This window comes from Poecilia reticulata, linkage group LG13 (assembly GCF_000633615.1).
Source record: "Poecilia reticulata strain Guanapo linkage group LG13, Guppy_female_1.0+MT, whole genome shotgun sequence".
Lineage (NCBI taxonomy): Eukaryota > Metazoa > Chordata > Actinopteri > Cyprinodontiformes > Poeciliidae > Poecilia > Poecilia reticulata.
This window is the reverse complement of record NC_024343.1, coordinates 12,595,960-12,613,587: the sequence shown is the minus strand read 5'-3', so window position 1 is coordinate 12,613,587 and position 17,628 is coordinate 12,595,960. Positions and strand designations below refer to the sequence as shown.

Sequence of the window (17,628 nt, the reverse complement as noted above, 5' to 3'; positions counted from 1 at the left end):
CCCAAACGTATGAGTCTGAATGAGTGGTAGAAACATTACACTTGATCGTTCTAAATTTATGTGTTGAAAATGCAGAAAAGTAGATTTAAAAAGTTTTTCCAGAGGTGACTGCTTATTTGAAATAGTAAAAAAAAAAAAGGTCTGATTTTCATTATTTAAAAGTAGGAATCTGACTGTAATGTCATTAAGTACTGTTATATCCTTTACTGGTAGCAGAATTATCTGCTTTAACAATCGAGAAGTCCTGCGCAATACCACTGGAGAGGGTCCGCTGTTGCATAATCCTGGCAACCATGATAGAAACCGCGTGCCGAGAGTATTTAAAGTTTCTTATAACTGATGTCACTCAGTTTCACAAACACATGTGTGTTTCATAATCAGTTGATTCTCATGCGGTTTGTAAGATGACAGCTTCACAGTCATCAGTAGGTGTTATTGCAAAAGGAACTCTCCCAAATTGTGGGCTCAAGTTACATAACAATAGATAACACATTTATTAAAACTACAATAAATAAAATGAAAAAAATCTCTCATTCTGTACTTTGCATTATTCTTGAAAATCAGCGTGGAAATTAATTTTATATTTTACATGTATTTTATGAATTGCAAATGTTTTGAGAGACTAAGGGAAATTCTCCTTACAAAAGAAATGTACTTTTTAGCTGCAGCTAAAACCAGAACTCCAATAGGGCTGAGAAGAACACCAGATTAAGAGCGGACAATCTCAGAACGAGTCTTTTGCTTCATATTGGACCGATCACATGCTGATCAGGCTGATCTTTATCTTGGGAGTGTGTTAGACGTTTCCTTAATGCCAAGTGACTCCTGACAAGAACAGATTCCAAAGGTATTGAGAAATGTAGTTCAGATTAAAATCTTAAATCCAAAATTGAAAGAAAATCCATTCATTCCAACTCCAGCCAGTCAAGATGTTCCATCAACTGAATGACTCCTTGTTGAATTCAAATGTTGTCCCACGTGATCGGGCCGAGTTGCACAGCCTGTGGAGAGTCCTGGAGATGCCTTTTGGTCCGCAACAGAAAACCCCAACTCGCTTGCTGAAGACAAAGAAAAAGGCTTGAAGGTTGAATTATGGCACTTTTTTAGGACAAACAAATCAACTCTTCTGCTGAAGCTGCTTCTATACTCACTGTTTGTTGCTTTTTCCAATCTCATCGAGAAGGTGCTTCCACCTGGGTCGACCAACCAGCATCCTCGAAGAAAGCGGGCGAAATCGTTCTTCAGACATGCTCTGAAAAATAAAAAGTAAAGCAAAGCAAATATCACTGAAAGAAAGCTACAAGTAGTTAAACTTACAGCTTAAAACAATTCATTTAGAAAACAAAGAACAAACACATGGAAGATAGTGCTCAGGCCAGAACTTAATGATCTACATTTAAACCATTTATAAAGGGTGCCCAGTTTGCAACCCCAACCCTAACCCCAATAATTTTGTGTAGCACCAAATTGCAGTTCAAAATCGGCAATATAACCGTTTTTGTCGTTTTTGACACTTCCTGTTATTCTTTTCTACTTTGTTTGTACAAAATATTGCATGTATAATTAGTTTGGACGCCACTGTATTAAAGTACAACTGTGATCCAAAGGTCACAGCACCCTCTTGTGGTCACTAACTAAAAGTGTATTAACATCTATATTTTTGTTCAACATTTGACATTCGGTGAACCTATAATTTATAGAGAACACAAACATTTGCAGTCTTAAAAAGCACAAGCACTTGCACCATTCTTTAAAGTTTCATTTTGAAGTTAAGGTCTAAAAAGACCAATCTGTCAAAATGACGGCTTCTATTACACTTAACGAATTAATCCTAACCTTGGCCAAAGTATGTCTTAGTCTTTGTATGTCATGTACATTGTCTGCAGCCAATTAGAGGAGCTGAAACCCACTGCTGTGTGACTCAGCTTGAATTCATTTGCACAAGATAAACCTTTGGGTCACATGTCTTTGTCCTCAGCACTGCAGTGCCTTTTTTCTTCCTTTTGCAACCCGACCTCGAGAAGGGTCACATACACCCCCTGTTACAGGTCAAGAGCTCTGTGTCAACACGGTGTAATGTTGCAAACAAAAGTATTATTTGATTTTCTGTCTTCATACCTGTTAAAATAAAATACATTAAAATAAACATAAAATTGCTTCTCAAAGTTTCAAAATTAATCCAGGAGGACTAGAATAATGCTTTTGTTGAAAATAATTCAATAAAACTAAGTTGTACTTAACCTTTCATTTAGTAACTATTTGTATCTGGTCAGCACCGTTAGGGTTTCTTTTAAACTCACTCGACCATTGAAACAGCCCATTGTGGGGAAAAAGAAAAAAGATTGCAGTCTTCGTCCCATCGGGGAATCGAACCCCTACTGGATGTAATACACCGTTTGGCCACCAGAGGGGGCGCTGTTTCTCCCCCTTCTGTATACGGAGAATTTTGAGTGGCAGGAAGAAAAAAAAGAGAAGCCAAAACGGTGGACTCAATCAATATTCTTTTACAACTCCACCACAACTGTAAAACTCAAAAATATAAATATAAGTTACATTTTTGAAAATAATTTTAGTAATTTAACATTATTATTTTAAATATTATTTTTATTAATTTTAAGTCTCCTCAGTTTACTCGTGTGGATTATGCTGATTCTCTTCAAGTTCGCTGATGAAAAAGCTAATTTAGCTTTAGTTAATAATTTGCAATTTCATTGATATTTAATATATATTTAACATAGCATGTGATCTTTTTAAACCGGAACATTAACAGCAAGAGTAAAATTGATTATTTGTCAGTAATAAAAAACTGACAGTAATTCATTTATATTTTCTTAAGAGAAAATAAATTAAGGTCATAGTTTGAGTGAAAGAAGTTTGGAAGTTTTCTCTGTGCTCCACTGCCCTCTGGTGGGCACTTCAAAAATGCACATTTTAAGAACAAAAATCAATAAAAGTGTCAAACAAAAAAAACTCTTAAATTGTGTTATCTTAAAAGTAAAGTGTGCATCAGTGTGCCATGCTTACCTGAAGGTTGTCCACCTGACTGACATACAGTTTCAGATTAAAGTAGTCCGGTCTGTTCTCCTCCCAAAGCTGGTTAACAAACAAACATGGACACTACTGAATGAAGCATTATACTCACTAGTACATTTTCATTATTACATGCCACATGACAAATATCAGAGCTTTAATACTGTTGTATTAATTTTGGTTTTATTGTGACAAGACTTTGGGATTCACACTCACCACAACATTTTATTATTATTAATCATATTAATCCAGATTGTCCTCTGCTTTCTACAACCCTTGAAGTTAAATTAATGGAATTAAGATGCAGCTGACCTTTTGATGAAGGGCACATAGCAGCTCTGCAAACCAGTAGAATGACTGAAGCTCCCTGCAGACCCACACAAAGTACAGCCTCTGTAACCTGAAGCCCCTCCAGCCATCACTGGGTGGACCACCAGAGCAAGAAAGATGGACACATCAACACTTGTGAACATTTGATGTTTGCATCAGATTTTTTTTCTCCCCAACAACTCACAGCAGAGCATGCAGTACACACGCAAATGGTGTGACACCAATTCCACCAGCAACACAAAGGCTGACATCGTAGTTGAAGACCTCCTCAGATGGACTTCCAAACGGACCGTCAATGTAAAGCCTAATCATAAACATGGACAGAAGTACAAACGTCAGCCCAGAATATTCACTAATATATGGCAAAGGAAATGTTTTAACATCTTTTTATTTACCTTCTAAGAAGCCAGAGTTTCTCATAATATTTTAATGTGCCATTTTTTGAAAATCGTTAAAGTGTTTCTTTGCAACATTTTCATAAAAATTTTTCTGCAGCAACTACTCAATGTAATCAACATAGATTGCTCTTATTTATAGAAATATATAATTCAAGCAGAGTGGGTACGCCAGAAAATTGCCTATACCTTAAATCAAACCAAAGACGAGAACTACAACCTCTGCACATCTTGTAAAACTCAACCAACGAACACCCCCAGAGACATGCACGATTAAATCATTTGTACAATGATCTCATTGTGTGCCACTATGTGTCCCTATTTGTCTGTCAATTTGCTGTTCATACCAATAAATGTCATGACTGGACTGACTGAGGAACAAATAATGCACCATTCCATGCTACGTACAAGCCCCTCCACCACACACACACGCGCACACACGCATGCGCACCCACCCCCACACACGCACGCACGCAAACACGCACGCACACACACACACACACACACACACACACACACACRCRCACRCACACRCRCWCACACACACACACACACACACACACACACTCCCCTACTGTATACATAAACTTTCAACACACAAAGCAAAACACTTATTTTTTGATCATTAGTGCAGTGAAATACAGAAACGTTAAAGTTAAAGAATTAATCTCTTCATTCAGCTCTTCCTGAAACATGGTGCATTATGTTCAATACTGGGAGAAGATTTAGGAGTTTGTATGCTGTTGCTTAACATTGATTGGGCATCACTTTTCCCCCCAATCCCCATTTCTTTCCTCACACTCCTGAGATCTCATCTGACTCTTTAACTAGACCCCAACAAACGATTAAAAACAGAAGGATGGCTGGCCAACCACATTTCATTCTCACAGCCACTGACACTCAAAGAAACCTACTTGGGGTACGCTCTCTGTTGGACCATGGGAAGAATCTCCAAGTCCATCCTTGACTGGGGCAGTAGCTGCTGAGTGAAGCGCTCTGAGGAGGTGAAAGGAGAGGCTGTGTTTTCAACACATCCCGATTTATTGCTCTCCACTTTCTTTACAGCACATCGTCATGGCATATTAAGGGGCCAACACAAACAAAGCAGCTTCACTTCCTGTCTTCTGGAAGGATGTAGGCCTGGCTGTGAACAGCAGCAAGTGACCCATTTTGAAATTTCAACTCAATAATAAAATGTGATTCCCTGTAACATTTAATTGAAAGGGTTTGTGACTATGTCCCTAATCAAGTTTTCTAGCAGGACAATGAAACCTGCTAGAAAACAATGCTGGGAACAATACTGAGGCAAACTAAGGTTCCAACATGTGCACATGCATGCACATAAAAGGCCATTTCTCAGAAATGCATCCTCCCTAGAGAAAAGTGGAAATCAGTGGGGGTAACACAAACTAAGCTCCATCCTGTCAGAGTGCACGTGTATGCGTGTGTGTGTGTGTGTGTGTGTGTGTGTGTTGCTGTTAGATAGTACCAGTCCAGTCTCCCACGACTCGCAGATGTATGCCGAAGGTTTCCTTGTTCACTGTGGGACACTGCAGGGATTTAAAGAGGAAGTTACAGTAACAATCACACATTGTCAGATAATGTAAAGTTCAAGACAGAACACACAAAAAAAATATACAGCTACCACGTGAGATTTAAATCTGCACATAGTCCAGAAAAAGGCGTGCAGAGCAGAGCTGCAGCTCTTTTCATTAAATTTAACAATGCACATGAGCGCGCACGCGCAGCCCTTTTGTTGGCAGACAGCATTACCAGCCTCAGGGGTCTGTCTGCTCTCTGTCAGAGGGAGTCTCTAACCTCCTGCTCAAGCACCCTGCCGCACCAATGCAGGTATTCAAATTCACTGAGCCTTGCTACATTTTGTCATTTTATAAAACCTACAAAACCTACTAGGTATTTTAGTGGGATTTTGTTTGGCATGTTACAATCATCGCATCTGAACATCAATATCTTTGTCAAATCCTTTCCGCAAAATCATTCCAGCTCAGCCAGTTTCAATCTTTGTCACCAATTCTTACCTTGATTTAGACCTAAACTTTGATTCAAACACATAAAACTTTCACTTAAACCATTTCATTGCAGCTCCTCCAGTATTGTTTCTTACTGAAAGGTGACCTCTGGACCTCTTGCCCACCTTGTCTGGCTCTGTTTAGGCAGGTTTGCAGCTGTACCATACTACTTTAATTATGAGATGGTGGTTTGAGCAGTATTCCATCTGATCTATTTGCTCTATTTTATCAAAATCTCAATAAGATACATGGAAATTCATGGTTGTAAAGTGACACAGTGTCAAAAGGTTCAAAGGGAATGAATACTTTTGCTAAGCGCTTTGAGTGTAAACACAGAAACCATCAGTCTCCCAGTTTGTTTAATTCAGTGTGTGTGTATGCAGAAAGCTTTGTCTTTATCCTGAACTTATGTTGTGTTTTTCTTGTGCAATGCAAAGCAAATCTAAAATATCAACAGAGTGAAACATAATATTCCTGAGCAACCCTGCTCCCAATCGAGAGTCACAGCTCGACAAGGCGGGTGGGACCGTGGCTGAGACCAAAAGGCCTGTTCTTTGTGAAGAAACGGAAAGATTAGATACCTGTGAAAACAAGATCTATGCAGACATGTCTGTGGGCTGCTGTCACGAGTGAGGAATGCATCAGGGTTAGTTGGTCTTACCTTTGTCAATGTGAAGGGGTGGTTCTCAAATGAAGATACACTTGGACAGTTAAGAACAATGTACTGTAGAAAAAGATTAGGATAAAGAGGGAGCGTGTGAAATGTAAGCTCAAGATGGGAGACGCAGAGATAATGCATAAGATACGTCACAGTAACAATTAAGAGGAATGATTGAATGAATCAAATGGAAATATAACTGAGAAGCAACAAAAGCAAACATCTAGTCTCACCTGTCCTGGTTGAGCTTTGAAGTCCTTCTTCAGCATCCGCAATTCTATCACATCACAAGGATGCCTGATTACGGTCACTATAGTAACAGGGGCGCTGCTTCGGATGAAGCGGTATAAACGTTCAACGCAGTAGAGACAGAGGGGGCCAGACACCCACAGCCAAGTCTGTACACAAAAACACACACATATAATGACACTTTACTGCAGGCAAGTACAGCATTATTAAGCAACGAAACTAAACTTGTAGTAATAACATTGTCTTTCTCATTTTAATAACCCTGTTTTACAACCGATGATATAAATTCAGATTTTCTTCTACCTCACTGTCTGCAACATGCTCATTATGAAACATAACCCCAATAACATATGGGGGATGGATATTTTGAATTCCCTAAAACAGGATTCTTTAGAGTAACTAGCAGCTATCAGTATCTTCCTTGCACACTCGCTTTTAGCTCACCACTAAAAGTTGAGCTAACAGCTAGCCAGAGAGCGTTATTTCCAAACCAAACGTACAAAAATTTAAAAAGGTGGATCCCAATTGTTGTCTTAAGAATAATTTTGGTCATAAAATGAGTTTTGAGACTATCCACAAAATTCAAATTGAACTTCAAAATACTGCTAAAAGTACGTTTTCGCCCATAAATGACTAAATGGCAGTCATAAAATCATCCTGACCATCATCCTGACTATGTTTGCATCGTATTTAACGAACTTCAACAATTTGTCTCCTTTATTTCTGTCCCTTTTGTTTTAAGTAGTTTCTCCTTGTTACAGGTAGACATTATAGTTTCAAACTATAATGGATGTGGATGTGGTCATGAAATAACTAAGTGAAATACAAAGTGCTTCTCTGTTGAGTTACCTAACACAGTAATTGCTCACAGCTTAAGTAAAGCCAGGGGAGTACATTCAACTTTACAGGGGGATTTTATGGTACCAGTACGTTGCCTAGCAACCACAGGCAAACACATAATCACACACGCACAAACAGGCATTGATGTACAGCGCTCCTCCCCGCCCCCTCACACCTCTAATAAATGGGACCATGTGGAGCTCTCAAGTATTTACACACAGACCTGGGGGTAATGAGGTTCAAAATGAGCATCCTCTTTACATCTGCTATTGTCATCTTCTAGCTGTTCCAGATCATCAACATGTTGCTCTGCGCTGCTCTGATTGGGCCTGAGGCAGCCAGGTGGGTGGGCCTCGATGTTGCTCTGATACTTCAGCACTCCGCTGGTGTCGGGCAGAGAAGAGCATAGGTGATTTTTGGTTCACTAAGACAAAAAAGTCACTACATAACAGAGGGGAAGAAAAAAAACACACAGACAGCAGCACCCTCCTAAAGCATTCATAGCTCTTGATCTTTTTCACAATATGCTATAAACTACAATTGTGAGAAACCAATAAGTAGCAGAACATAAATATGAAGTGGAGAAATAATATATGATCTGAAAATTGTAATGTGTAAGATACTATGAATGAGAAATGAAGAACAAATATTGACTCCTGAAATGTGTTAAAAAAAATTATCAAAAGAATGAAAAAGACAAGGCACAAAATTCAAAAGGTACAATCTGGATATAATGGAAATGTTAAATAAACTGCCTTCCAAAATGACTTCAAATGAAAACTCCAGATATTTTATTCTGAAAAAATTAACAGAATTCAAATAAAAAGAGACAAAAACTATGACATGGTTTAGGTTCAAGCTGTAGCAGGCTGTCCAAAATATTTGTTGACATTTTTGTCTTCTAGAGCAGAAAAAAAAAACTGTTCGAACATTGTGGAAAAAAATCTCAAATAATAAGAGAACAGAAACAGAAACTCTCATTCTTTCAGTGCTGCTTACCCGACCATGTGCATCATCAGAATGATGTAGAAGATAATGAAGAGGTTGTGTGTGTACCAGAAGATCTCATAATTGGACACCCTGAAACAGACAAAAAAGCAAAATAACTTCAAAAATCAAAATTTTTACTAGAGCATTCTCTGATTTATTGGTGTTGTACTAAAAAATAAATAAATAAATAAATAAGTACAGATTTAACTACACCTGTTCAGGAATCAAAGAGGCACCAATACCGCATCTCATTATCAAGATCTAACTCAAAATATTAACGTTTTACATAAAATAAGTGAATCCTTCTATATATATTTCTTTTTTTTATCAGGATTTAAGAAATGCACTGGTTGAATTTGACTGTTACTGAAACAATTTACAAAGATTCAAATCAACTTTGACGCTTTGTACTAGAAAAATAACTGAAATCAAACAGATGTCTGTAAATAAGTTAGAAGTTTTTCAAAGTGTGCATTTCTTCAGACTGCTTTTGTCAGAGATTGCCCTGAAGTCTAAAGTATAAAACAAAAATGTTCAAAATAATCTGACTTAGTAGGTAACTATAAATCTAGGGTTTTTAACCCACAACCTTGAGATTTTATACTGTAGAACATCTTAATATGAAGCCACATATAAACAGATATGGTTTATAGAATGCTACAAAATGCAAAAATAAATCCTTATCACAACACTCAGTCTCTCAGTAGTCTAATATGGCTAGATGCATTTAGGAAACTAGGTATTATTCACTATATAAAGTTGTTTATTAAAGTATGCCCTTTTGCAATAGGAGCATTTGGTCTTCTCCAGCATAGAGCTGGTATTGCTGGCTGGGTCTTTTCTCATGAGATCAAACAAACGTGGAGAAGACTGAGAACTTGGTTGCTTCATAAAAACTACAAAACTAGGAAAAATGGAGAAGGTTTGGATGTCTGCTGATATCACGATGTCTCTGTGACTCGTTGTTTGGGTTTCTCTTCAATGTGCAGCAGCCATCGACCCGACGCTCCAACCAGTTGGCCAGGCTCTTATCTAAAGTCTTGCACAGTCTGGAAAAGTCCCATATTGTCTATTCACTTACTGAAATGAGCAGGAAGCCCCATAAACACACATTCACACAGTGTCCTCCTCACACACAGAGGACGACCCACAGTGACCTGCGTAATGAAAGGGCAGTGGGGTCCATTAGCATGTCAGCATGTCCATCATCCGTGGTGCAAGACCAGCCCAGAGCAGACATAACCACAAAAGGCACAGAGCAGACATAACCAACATTCAGACAAAATAAAACTGATTTGCACTTTTAGAGATGCATCGAGAAGTCGTCAGATCTTCAGAATCAGATCATTTTATTTTTGTCTGGCCTCATCGTTGGTAACGCAGTCTTCTGTCTGACTGATGGGAACATTTTCACTTTGAGTTGTTTTGATCTGCTGATGTTGGCTACAGCTGTTAAATCAGAAACCTTCATAAAACTCTCCGATTATTGCATCCCTAATAATCTGACCCAGACATAATTAAATGGCTTGTTTGTTTGCATTTGAATTTTCAAAAAAAAACTTGCATTCCTCTTCTTTTGGTACACAAGAATCATCTCTGATAACTACAGAAATTATGATTTAAGTTCAGCATACCGAATGCAGTAGGAGGAGGATATGAGCATCAGAAGGAGGATAAGGACCAGCAGGACACCAGTGACGCCCGGGACTGAACAGAACCGTCATGTTACACAGAGGAGACAAAACAAACGACGTTAACATCCTGCCATCTGTAACAAGAACTGCCTTGTTTGCTTTGGCTAGCTTTATATGCTAAAGCAAACAATTATCTGATTGCTAACATGACTCTAAATGTGATGGTAGTGTAACAGTTTAATTCAGTTGCATTTAGGATATCATGTTGATATTTCTATCACATTAAGTCCACCTGTGCTTGGCCAAGGTCTTATTTGAACCCAAAATGTTTTTAGCGTTGATTCTCCATACAGTCTTAATCCTTCTATTTAAAATGCTCAGGCACAAAACTATTCATACCCCTTACAGTTTTAGGTTTAAATTAATCTTTCAATTTTACAGACTCACTTATTTTGATCAGAAGTAATGTTGACATTGACCTTTGGTTGTAATTTGGCAATGGCAGCGAACAAACGAAGCCATTCAGTCTGTTTTGGCAAAGCTAACAATTATTGAGCAACTAAAGTCAGAGCAAGAGGAATGTATAAGACATTTTATAGAAGAAATATTTTATTTCTGGGGTTTGGATTGTCCTGCACATAAAGGTACCAAAGAACATGGTAAGATCATATAATAAAACTACATAAGAATAAAAGAGAAACACAGAAACTAGAAGAGAGAGACAAAAGCACCTTAACATTGGGCGGCAAACTTTAAAAGAAAGAGTTGTTCTTCTTACTTGTTGTTAAAATGATCCACTTGGGGTCCTGGGAATTAAACAAAAAAAAGAAAGAGGTCTGTAGTCTTCATCATTCTGTTATCTACATTAATGCTTGTGCTAGCCACCTTGAATTACAACAGAGCGACGTCAGCACTTTGAGGAGAAAACAGTCTGCAGACTTTATTCCAGAACTCAATGTCAGAGTTAAATTGTCTTTCCCTGTGTGCAAGTTAAACTGGGTAGACTTCAAGTAAAACAATGAAATCAACATCAAATCGACTTTGACGAACATGTAGTAAGTAAATTAGACTTAAATAGAGGATGAAGCTTTAACTCACCAATTTCAATTTAAGCTTACTTGGAAATATTCATTTTCTAATTATTAGAAATATTTTTTTTCCAAGATTTGCCACCCTTAAATAGGGTAACAAGTTGTGTAGCATTATCTTGATTCATTGATAACATATGTAAATGTCATGCTGAGGCACATCTGCTTTCAGATTTGATGCTGCAACACATGTAAGTGGAGATGCACGATGAGTAAATCGCATGACTTGCACTAGACTGGCAATTTTTTGGGGGTAGTTTTTTTTTCCCCCTCTAATATTTCTAGTGCTTGAACTAGGGACAAATCTGTCAAAGGAGGTTAAAAATCTACCCCAAAAATTGCAGGTAGAGGATTTTTGTGTCTTCAGATTGCAGCAATACTCCTGCACAAAAAAAAACTAATCTGTATAAGGAGCGTAATCTACCTGATTGGGCCCAGTTTTCTCACCTCACGAGGGAAACATGGAAAAATAGCACAAGTGGATAAAAAGGTTTGGAAAAGTTACGTTTCCAGAGAAAAAAATGTTCAGGAACCAGAAGTTCTTTTTTGTCGTTCTGAAAAATATTGGCAGTAAAATCTTTAACTATCTCACATGGCAGTAAATTAGAGACTTTTTTTTTTTAAATACCGAGTGGGGAACAGCTGTTATCCATTTTCAAATGATGATGTAGAAAAACCTCTGATGTGTTCTGATGCAAACCGCTGCCACATTTTGATAAATGGATTTATTGTTAGGACTATATATACAGAAGATAGAATAAAATATATTTTGATTTTACCTACAGCCCGTAAAAAAGAAATTGACATCACCCAGGAATTGATATCAACATGTACAAAAAAACAGTGTTTGCCAACTGCTCAACAAATTTCCTATTGCAGCATCTCCACATTTAAGTAACTCTACCTCTCCTCTGTAGCGAGCCAAGTTGAGAGCAGGAAAGTCATCCGAGTACCTCGAACTGAAGTTCACCACGTTTACCATGTGGGCCGAAACGTGCACAACTGCAGATGAAGAGAAAGTATAAAAAACAAAACATATTTTTAAGTGATGGGACCAAGTTGCACATGTAGGATTTTTTTTTTCCCTCTTCAAAACTCAATCAAAGGAACTGCTGGAGGTCCACTCAGCAAAAAGGCAGAGCAGCTCAAACACACACTTCTTCCTGACGGCACAGGCTAAGTACGCAGCCATTGAACAGCTGATGGAATTAGAGACTGTAATCATGACACACAAGGGCCCTTTTCCTCTCCCCTATATCCTCTCCCACTCCCACTGCCTTCCACCCCCTCTTTCTGTCTGTTCTCAGCTCATCTCTCCTCCATCCTGCTGACTCTCTGTCCGCAGTGTCATTTGTCAACTGAGAATACAGAGCTTATATGAATGTGAGTGTTATTATAATAAGTGAAGAGGTGTATGGTTTTGATTGAGGGAAAAGCTTACAGATAAAAGCAAAAAAAAGAAAAAAAAAGAAAAAGACATAAATTGTTAGCTGGAGGTCAAAGGTCAATTATCCAGACGGAAACATTCAGTACTGCACAGCTCGTGTGAGTCATTTACTGACTTCTAAGTTGGGCTGCATGATAGCAGGAAACGTGTAATTGTGATCCTACTGCTGAATATTTCCATGATGACGTCAAATCTTGATTACCAGTATTTCTGTGGCTCTTTTCTTTCTTTACTTGTCCTCACCACTCTTTGTGAGTCTTCGCATCAACTAAAAAAAATATATAGGACAAGTTAACAATATATTATTTTGTTAACTTGATATATTGTGCAGCTCTGCTTCTCACTGTGGGATTGACATTTTTGGTAATTAAATAAATTGTTATGAATATCACTTTTAAATGTTGTGATTGAAGTGAAATTCTCCTTTGCAGATATGTTAATGACCTAAGAGTAAGTCATAACATTCAAAGACCCTGTAATGGTTCTTTGCTTAAATTTATAAGCCTGAACAAGAAATTCCAACCATTTTCATTTTCCTTATGTTGAGAAATAAAAGTTACTGAATGCATATCAGCAACACCATTCTCAGCTGTCAGGCATATGTGTAAAAACAGCATGAAAAGTAATACATATCTTCATGCATCAGTTGCGATCAATGGTGCAACTGCACTGCTTGCAAATAGCTTAGCGAACAGAAACACAGCAATCATGGAACCACATAATTACAGTAAGTAACAATTAGGAGTTTTAATAATAATTTTTAATGTTGTGGGTTTGAAAACATAATCCGTTAGTTTGTCATTATCACCACATAATCGCTAGTCACAGTTTTCTTCCATGATATTGACATTTGTTAATTAACTCAGTAATTACTTTAATTACCGTACTTAAAAAATTGCCAGTCATATATGTTGGTGTGTGATTGTTTTAACTGCAAAGCTGTTCTTCTTATTATTATTACTTATATACTAATTATGTACTTCAGAGACTAATTTGTCAATTTAGTGTCCTACATCTACATCAACATGTGTTACGAGATAATCTGTGAAAAGATTGAGCTCCTGCACCTCTTCCAAGTGCTACTATCTGAAGAAATGCTCCACTTCCAATCACAAACAATCAATCAGATCTAGGAGTTAGATATTAGTGCTGTCAATCAAACATGTACACCAGCTGCTCAATGTGCAACTGGTGGAGTAACAACTCACCATTACAGCGAAACCATTTATCCACCATCATGGTAACTAGTCTGAGTAATCATGGCAAGCTCTACTTTCGGAAAGAGTAGCAGAGAACAAAAGGGGGAGCAGCATGTATATGAGCATGCTTGACAGCACTAAGACCCTCCTTCTGGCTCTGATTGGTTGTTAGCACTGGACGCACTTGCAGAGGACAGAAGAGCTCAATTTTTTTTCACAAAATATCTGTCTCATGACAATATTAACAAAAATGTTAAAAATATTTCTAATAACAGTTACATACTGCATCTTTGAGGAAAAGCATCTTTCTAAATTTAGACAGGTTTACCAAATTTGCTGTACTTTTTCACTATGCCTAAAAAGAACTGTGTCAGCTTTGGGTTGAACCCTATAAACTGCTCTCCTTCATAAATCAAGCTCCCCATGTTTACTTCCAGTTTGGTGACGGCAGGTCACTCCACCCAGCCGCTTGCTGAAATTGATTTAAGCTTGAGTAAGCATGAAGAATGTACAATCCACACGTATCTTTTCGACTTCACAATTCCAACATAAAGCCTACAAAGCGGGTGAATAGGTTTAAAAGACCTGCCGTCTTTACCAATCAGACTGCATCTGCAAAGGAAGCTCATATGTAAAACACTCTGGAGGCTGCATGTTGGAGCACAAGGTCTGATTCTGATTAAAATATTTCTCACATGAACCACCCGCTTTCAGGGAAGTGTAATACATCATGTGGGAGGCGGGAATGAAGCTTGTTCACCTCTGAGTAATTATGTCCATTTCGCTATTAAAATATTTTTTGACATGTTTTTAGTTCCTTATGCCAGGTTTAAATTTTTAGTCTAATAATGTGAGCAGCTATTATCCAATACCAGAGTAGAAATTTTGCAGTTTGCCTTTATTAACTCAATTATCACTAAGTTATAAATTATTTTACAATTCTGAAGAGTTGTGTCATATCTATTATATTTTGCGCAGGAAGAAAGCTGTACTCTGCCTCCTTGATAACAATGATCTACCTAAATCAAAGAGTCTTCAGTCAACAGATGTTTAAACAAAATCAAGACAGAGGGGGAAACCCTCACAGCAGGCAGCTTTAAATACAAAATGCTGCATTTAGTTACTGTTTATACCTAAAATTGAGTTAAATTAATGCCAGCCAGCTTCTCAAAAAAAAAAAAAAAAAAACCCTGCAGCAAAACACGGATGAGTCAGAGGAAGAAGTCTGAAAAACCGGCGACCTGGTAAAGGCAAAGCTGTCTGAGGCTCACACGATGTCATAAGAGCAGAGAAAAAACACAAACACGGGCTGATGAGACAGGCGAAATAATCTCCCAGATGGTTTACCAGGAATGCAAAACCACTATGGATCAATTTATCCACACTTTACATATGCACAGAGCGTAGCAGAGATGCATAAAGGAATGAAGGAAAGCTCACTGGGGTGATAAAGAGCAGGCTTTTTACCTGAGAAGAGGCAGACAGCGATGCCACACCCAACATGAAAGGTCTTGCTCTTGTCCAGCAGCCGACGCGTTTTCCTGCTCGATACCTGCATGATTGTGCAACACAGACAAAAATCACTGTATAAAAAAACAGGACTGTTGTACGATTAGACCCAGACCTAATCTTTACCAGAAAACTTGTTGTGCTTTAGAAACCAAATGCAATTTCAGTTTTGAATTTGATCCCCTTCTGACTGGAGTCATTCATCTCCTACGTGAGGCTTACCACGTGCGTTCCGCGTATGAAGGTGAGCACAGAGCGGCACATGGTCAGCAGCACCAAGCTGCAGTTCAGGTTCAGCACAGAGGCGGATGCTCGACTGATGCACACGCCGACCTCAGGGAGAGACACACACAAGCGATCATGGTCAGACAAACAGGGCTTATGTAATTAAGAGCAGCTGAGAGCCTGAGGCATGACTTCAACACAGAGGTTTACAGCAAACCACCTTTGTCTTTCACAATGTGGAGGTCTGAGCCCACTAATAATTAGGTTGTGAATCAGCTGAGACCATAATGGTACAAATAAGTAAGTACAGGACTAAGACACAAGTAAGGCGGTTTGGTGGTAAGTCCAAGTTTGTCTCGAAAAGACAGAAATTATAGAAATTTTATTTATTTATTTTTTGTTGTTCCACCATCAGATTATAAACACAAACTGAAATTTTACTCTGTGTTATGTACCAACACAAAGTAGTGATGCAAATATACATTTTTTATTTTTTTTAAATAAAACTCAATGTGCATTTGTATTAGGCTTCCCTGACTCAATACTTAGCAAAAGATCTTTTACAAAGATCAGTTTTGTTTGTCTATTTTCCCTTGCAAAAATAGCTTCTATGAAGATTTTGGCCAAGACTGACACCTATTCTGAATTAAGCTTTGACTTAATAGACACGTCACTGTTGCTCTTGCTGTACATTTGGGGTTGTTGTCCTGCATACGTACGCACAAGCTTTTTCTCCCCCACTCTTTCCTGAAGGCCAGCTTTAGAGAGCATGCAACTAATAGTTGTCATTTCATCAGATTCACACAGCTGTGTATTTCTGCAGTTCCTCCAGAGTTACCAATTGCGTTACTCAGATTAGTTTCCGAGTAATGCCCCCGCTTGGTCGGCCTGTCAGTTTAGGTGGAAGGACGCGTCTTAGTACATTTACAATTGTGCCATACTCCTCCCACTTTTAGATGATAGATTGAGCCGTGCTCTGAGAGATGCTCCAGGATTGACATTTTAACAATGTAGAACTGCTCCAAACATCACGACTATTGGTTGTACCGATGGTGTTTGTCCTTCACAGAACAGCTGCATCTGTAACGACATAAAACTCCACACAAGAGAAGGATGAGCTCTGAAGGCGACTGGTGAACTTGATTTTATTTTCAATACATCTGCCAATGCAAATGCACGCCAAGATGCTGAACAAAGAAAAACATTTTTTCTTCCAGCTTATAATTACACCCTACTTTGTGTTTGGGCATCACAAGAAAAATCCAAATAAAATACAAGGGGCAAACATAATTTTGCAGGGCGCTGTATCCACATCCTTCAGGTCCAAGCATACAGATTTTACAGTAACTCATCTATTTTTTGGAGGTTAAGTGAGGCGCAACATCTCAGAACACCAACACGTGGCGAAACGCGGGGAAACACAGCTGGAGTAATGTGTGAGCAAGGCGGATGATCTGACTGAATACGTCTCAGTCTGTAGCTCAATAATTAAATTAAAGTCAGAAACGCCGAGCGCACTCTAGCGTCTCATAAACTCAGCACATTTGTTGGGAGCTTTGTGCTCTGCAGGTGCTGCCACTTCTGGTTAACTCTGACTTTCCTGAAGAGTGTGTGGAGAACAAGATGAAACTGGGAAGATCAAAGAAAACAAGAACACGAGACTGGAATCCATCCTGTGAAGATGTTCTGGTCTAAGACATCCAACAAAGTCAAGGAGGTTTGTTTAAAAAAAAAAAAAAACAGACAAAAGCACAACCAGAGCTCTAATCTGCAGCCTATCGAGAAAAATTTTGGTGGTAAAGAAAAGGACAAGTCGGACATGAAGAATCAGAACTGTCTGCACAGCTGACTGAAGTCGGTGTTGAAATGTAAGAATGATGCGGAGAACAGAGCAACGCTTGAACCTAAATATAACCTAAGGGTAACTTCAGCAAACTCTATTCTGATCCTTTAATTCTTAAAAAATTCATACGCACGAACACACACACACACACACACACACAC

The 17,628-nt window shown here is 38.4% G+C and overlaps 1 protein-coding gene across 1 annotated transcript in view; it reads right to left on the bottom strand.

Moving 5' to 3' along the window:
* Positions 1-470: 470 nt before the first annotated feature.
* Positions 471-17,628, bottom strand: part of nox4 (NADPH oxidase 4) — a 20,013-nt gene continuing 2,855 nt past the window's right edge. The window contains exons 3-18 of the mRNA XM_008425494.1: positions 15,622-15,732; positions 15,358-15,442; positions 12,149-12,246; positions 10,935-10,962; positions 10,157-10,229; positions 8,532-8,612; positions 7,756-7,915; positions 6,677-6,841; positions 6,447-6,509; positions 5,245-5,305; positions 4,670-4,751; positions 3,545-3,664; positions 3,343-3,451; positions 3,025-3,093; positions 1,152-1,252; positions 471-1,058 (exon numbers count right to left, since the gene is read on the bottom strand). Of these exons, the coding sequence (XP_008423716.1) occupies positions 938-1,058; positions 1,152-1,252; positions 3,025-3,093; positions 3,343-3,451; positions 3,545-3,664; positions 4,670-4,751; positions 5,245-5,305; positions 6,447-6,509; positions 6,677-6,841; positions 7,756-7,915; positions 8,532-8,612; positions 10,157-10,229; positions 10,935-10,962; positions 12,149-12,246; positions 15,358-15,442; positions 15,622-15,732 (1,527 nt within the window). The 3' untranslated portion in view covers positions 471-937. The remainder of the gene's footprint in view (positions 1,059-1,151; positions 1,253-3,024; positions 3,094-3,342; positions 3,452-3,544; positions 3,665-4,669; positions 4,752-5,244; positions 5,306-6,446; positions 6,510-6,676; positions 6,842-7,755; positions 7,916-8,531; positions 8,613-10,156; positions 10,230-10,934; positions 10,963-12,148; positions 12,247-15,357; positions 15,443-15,621; positions 15,733-17,628) is intronic.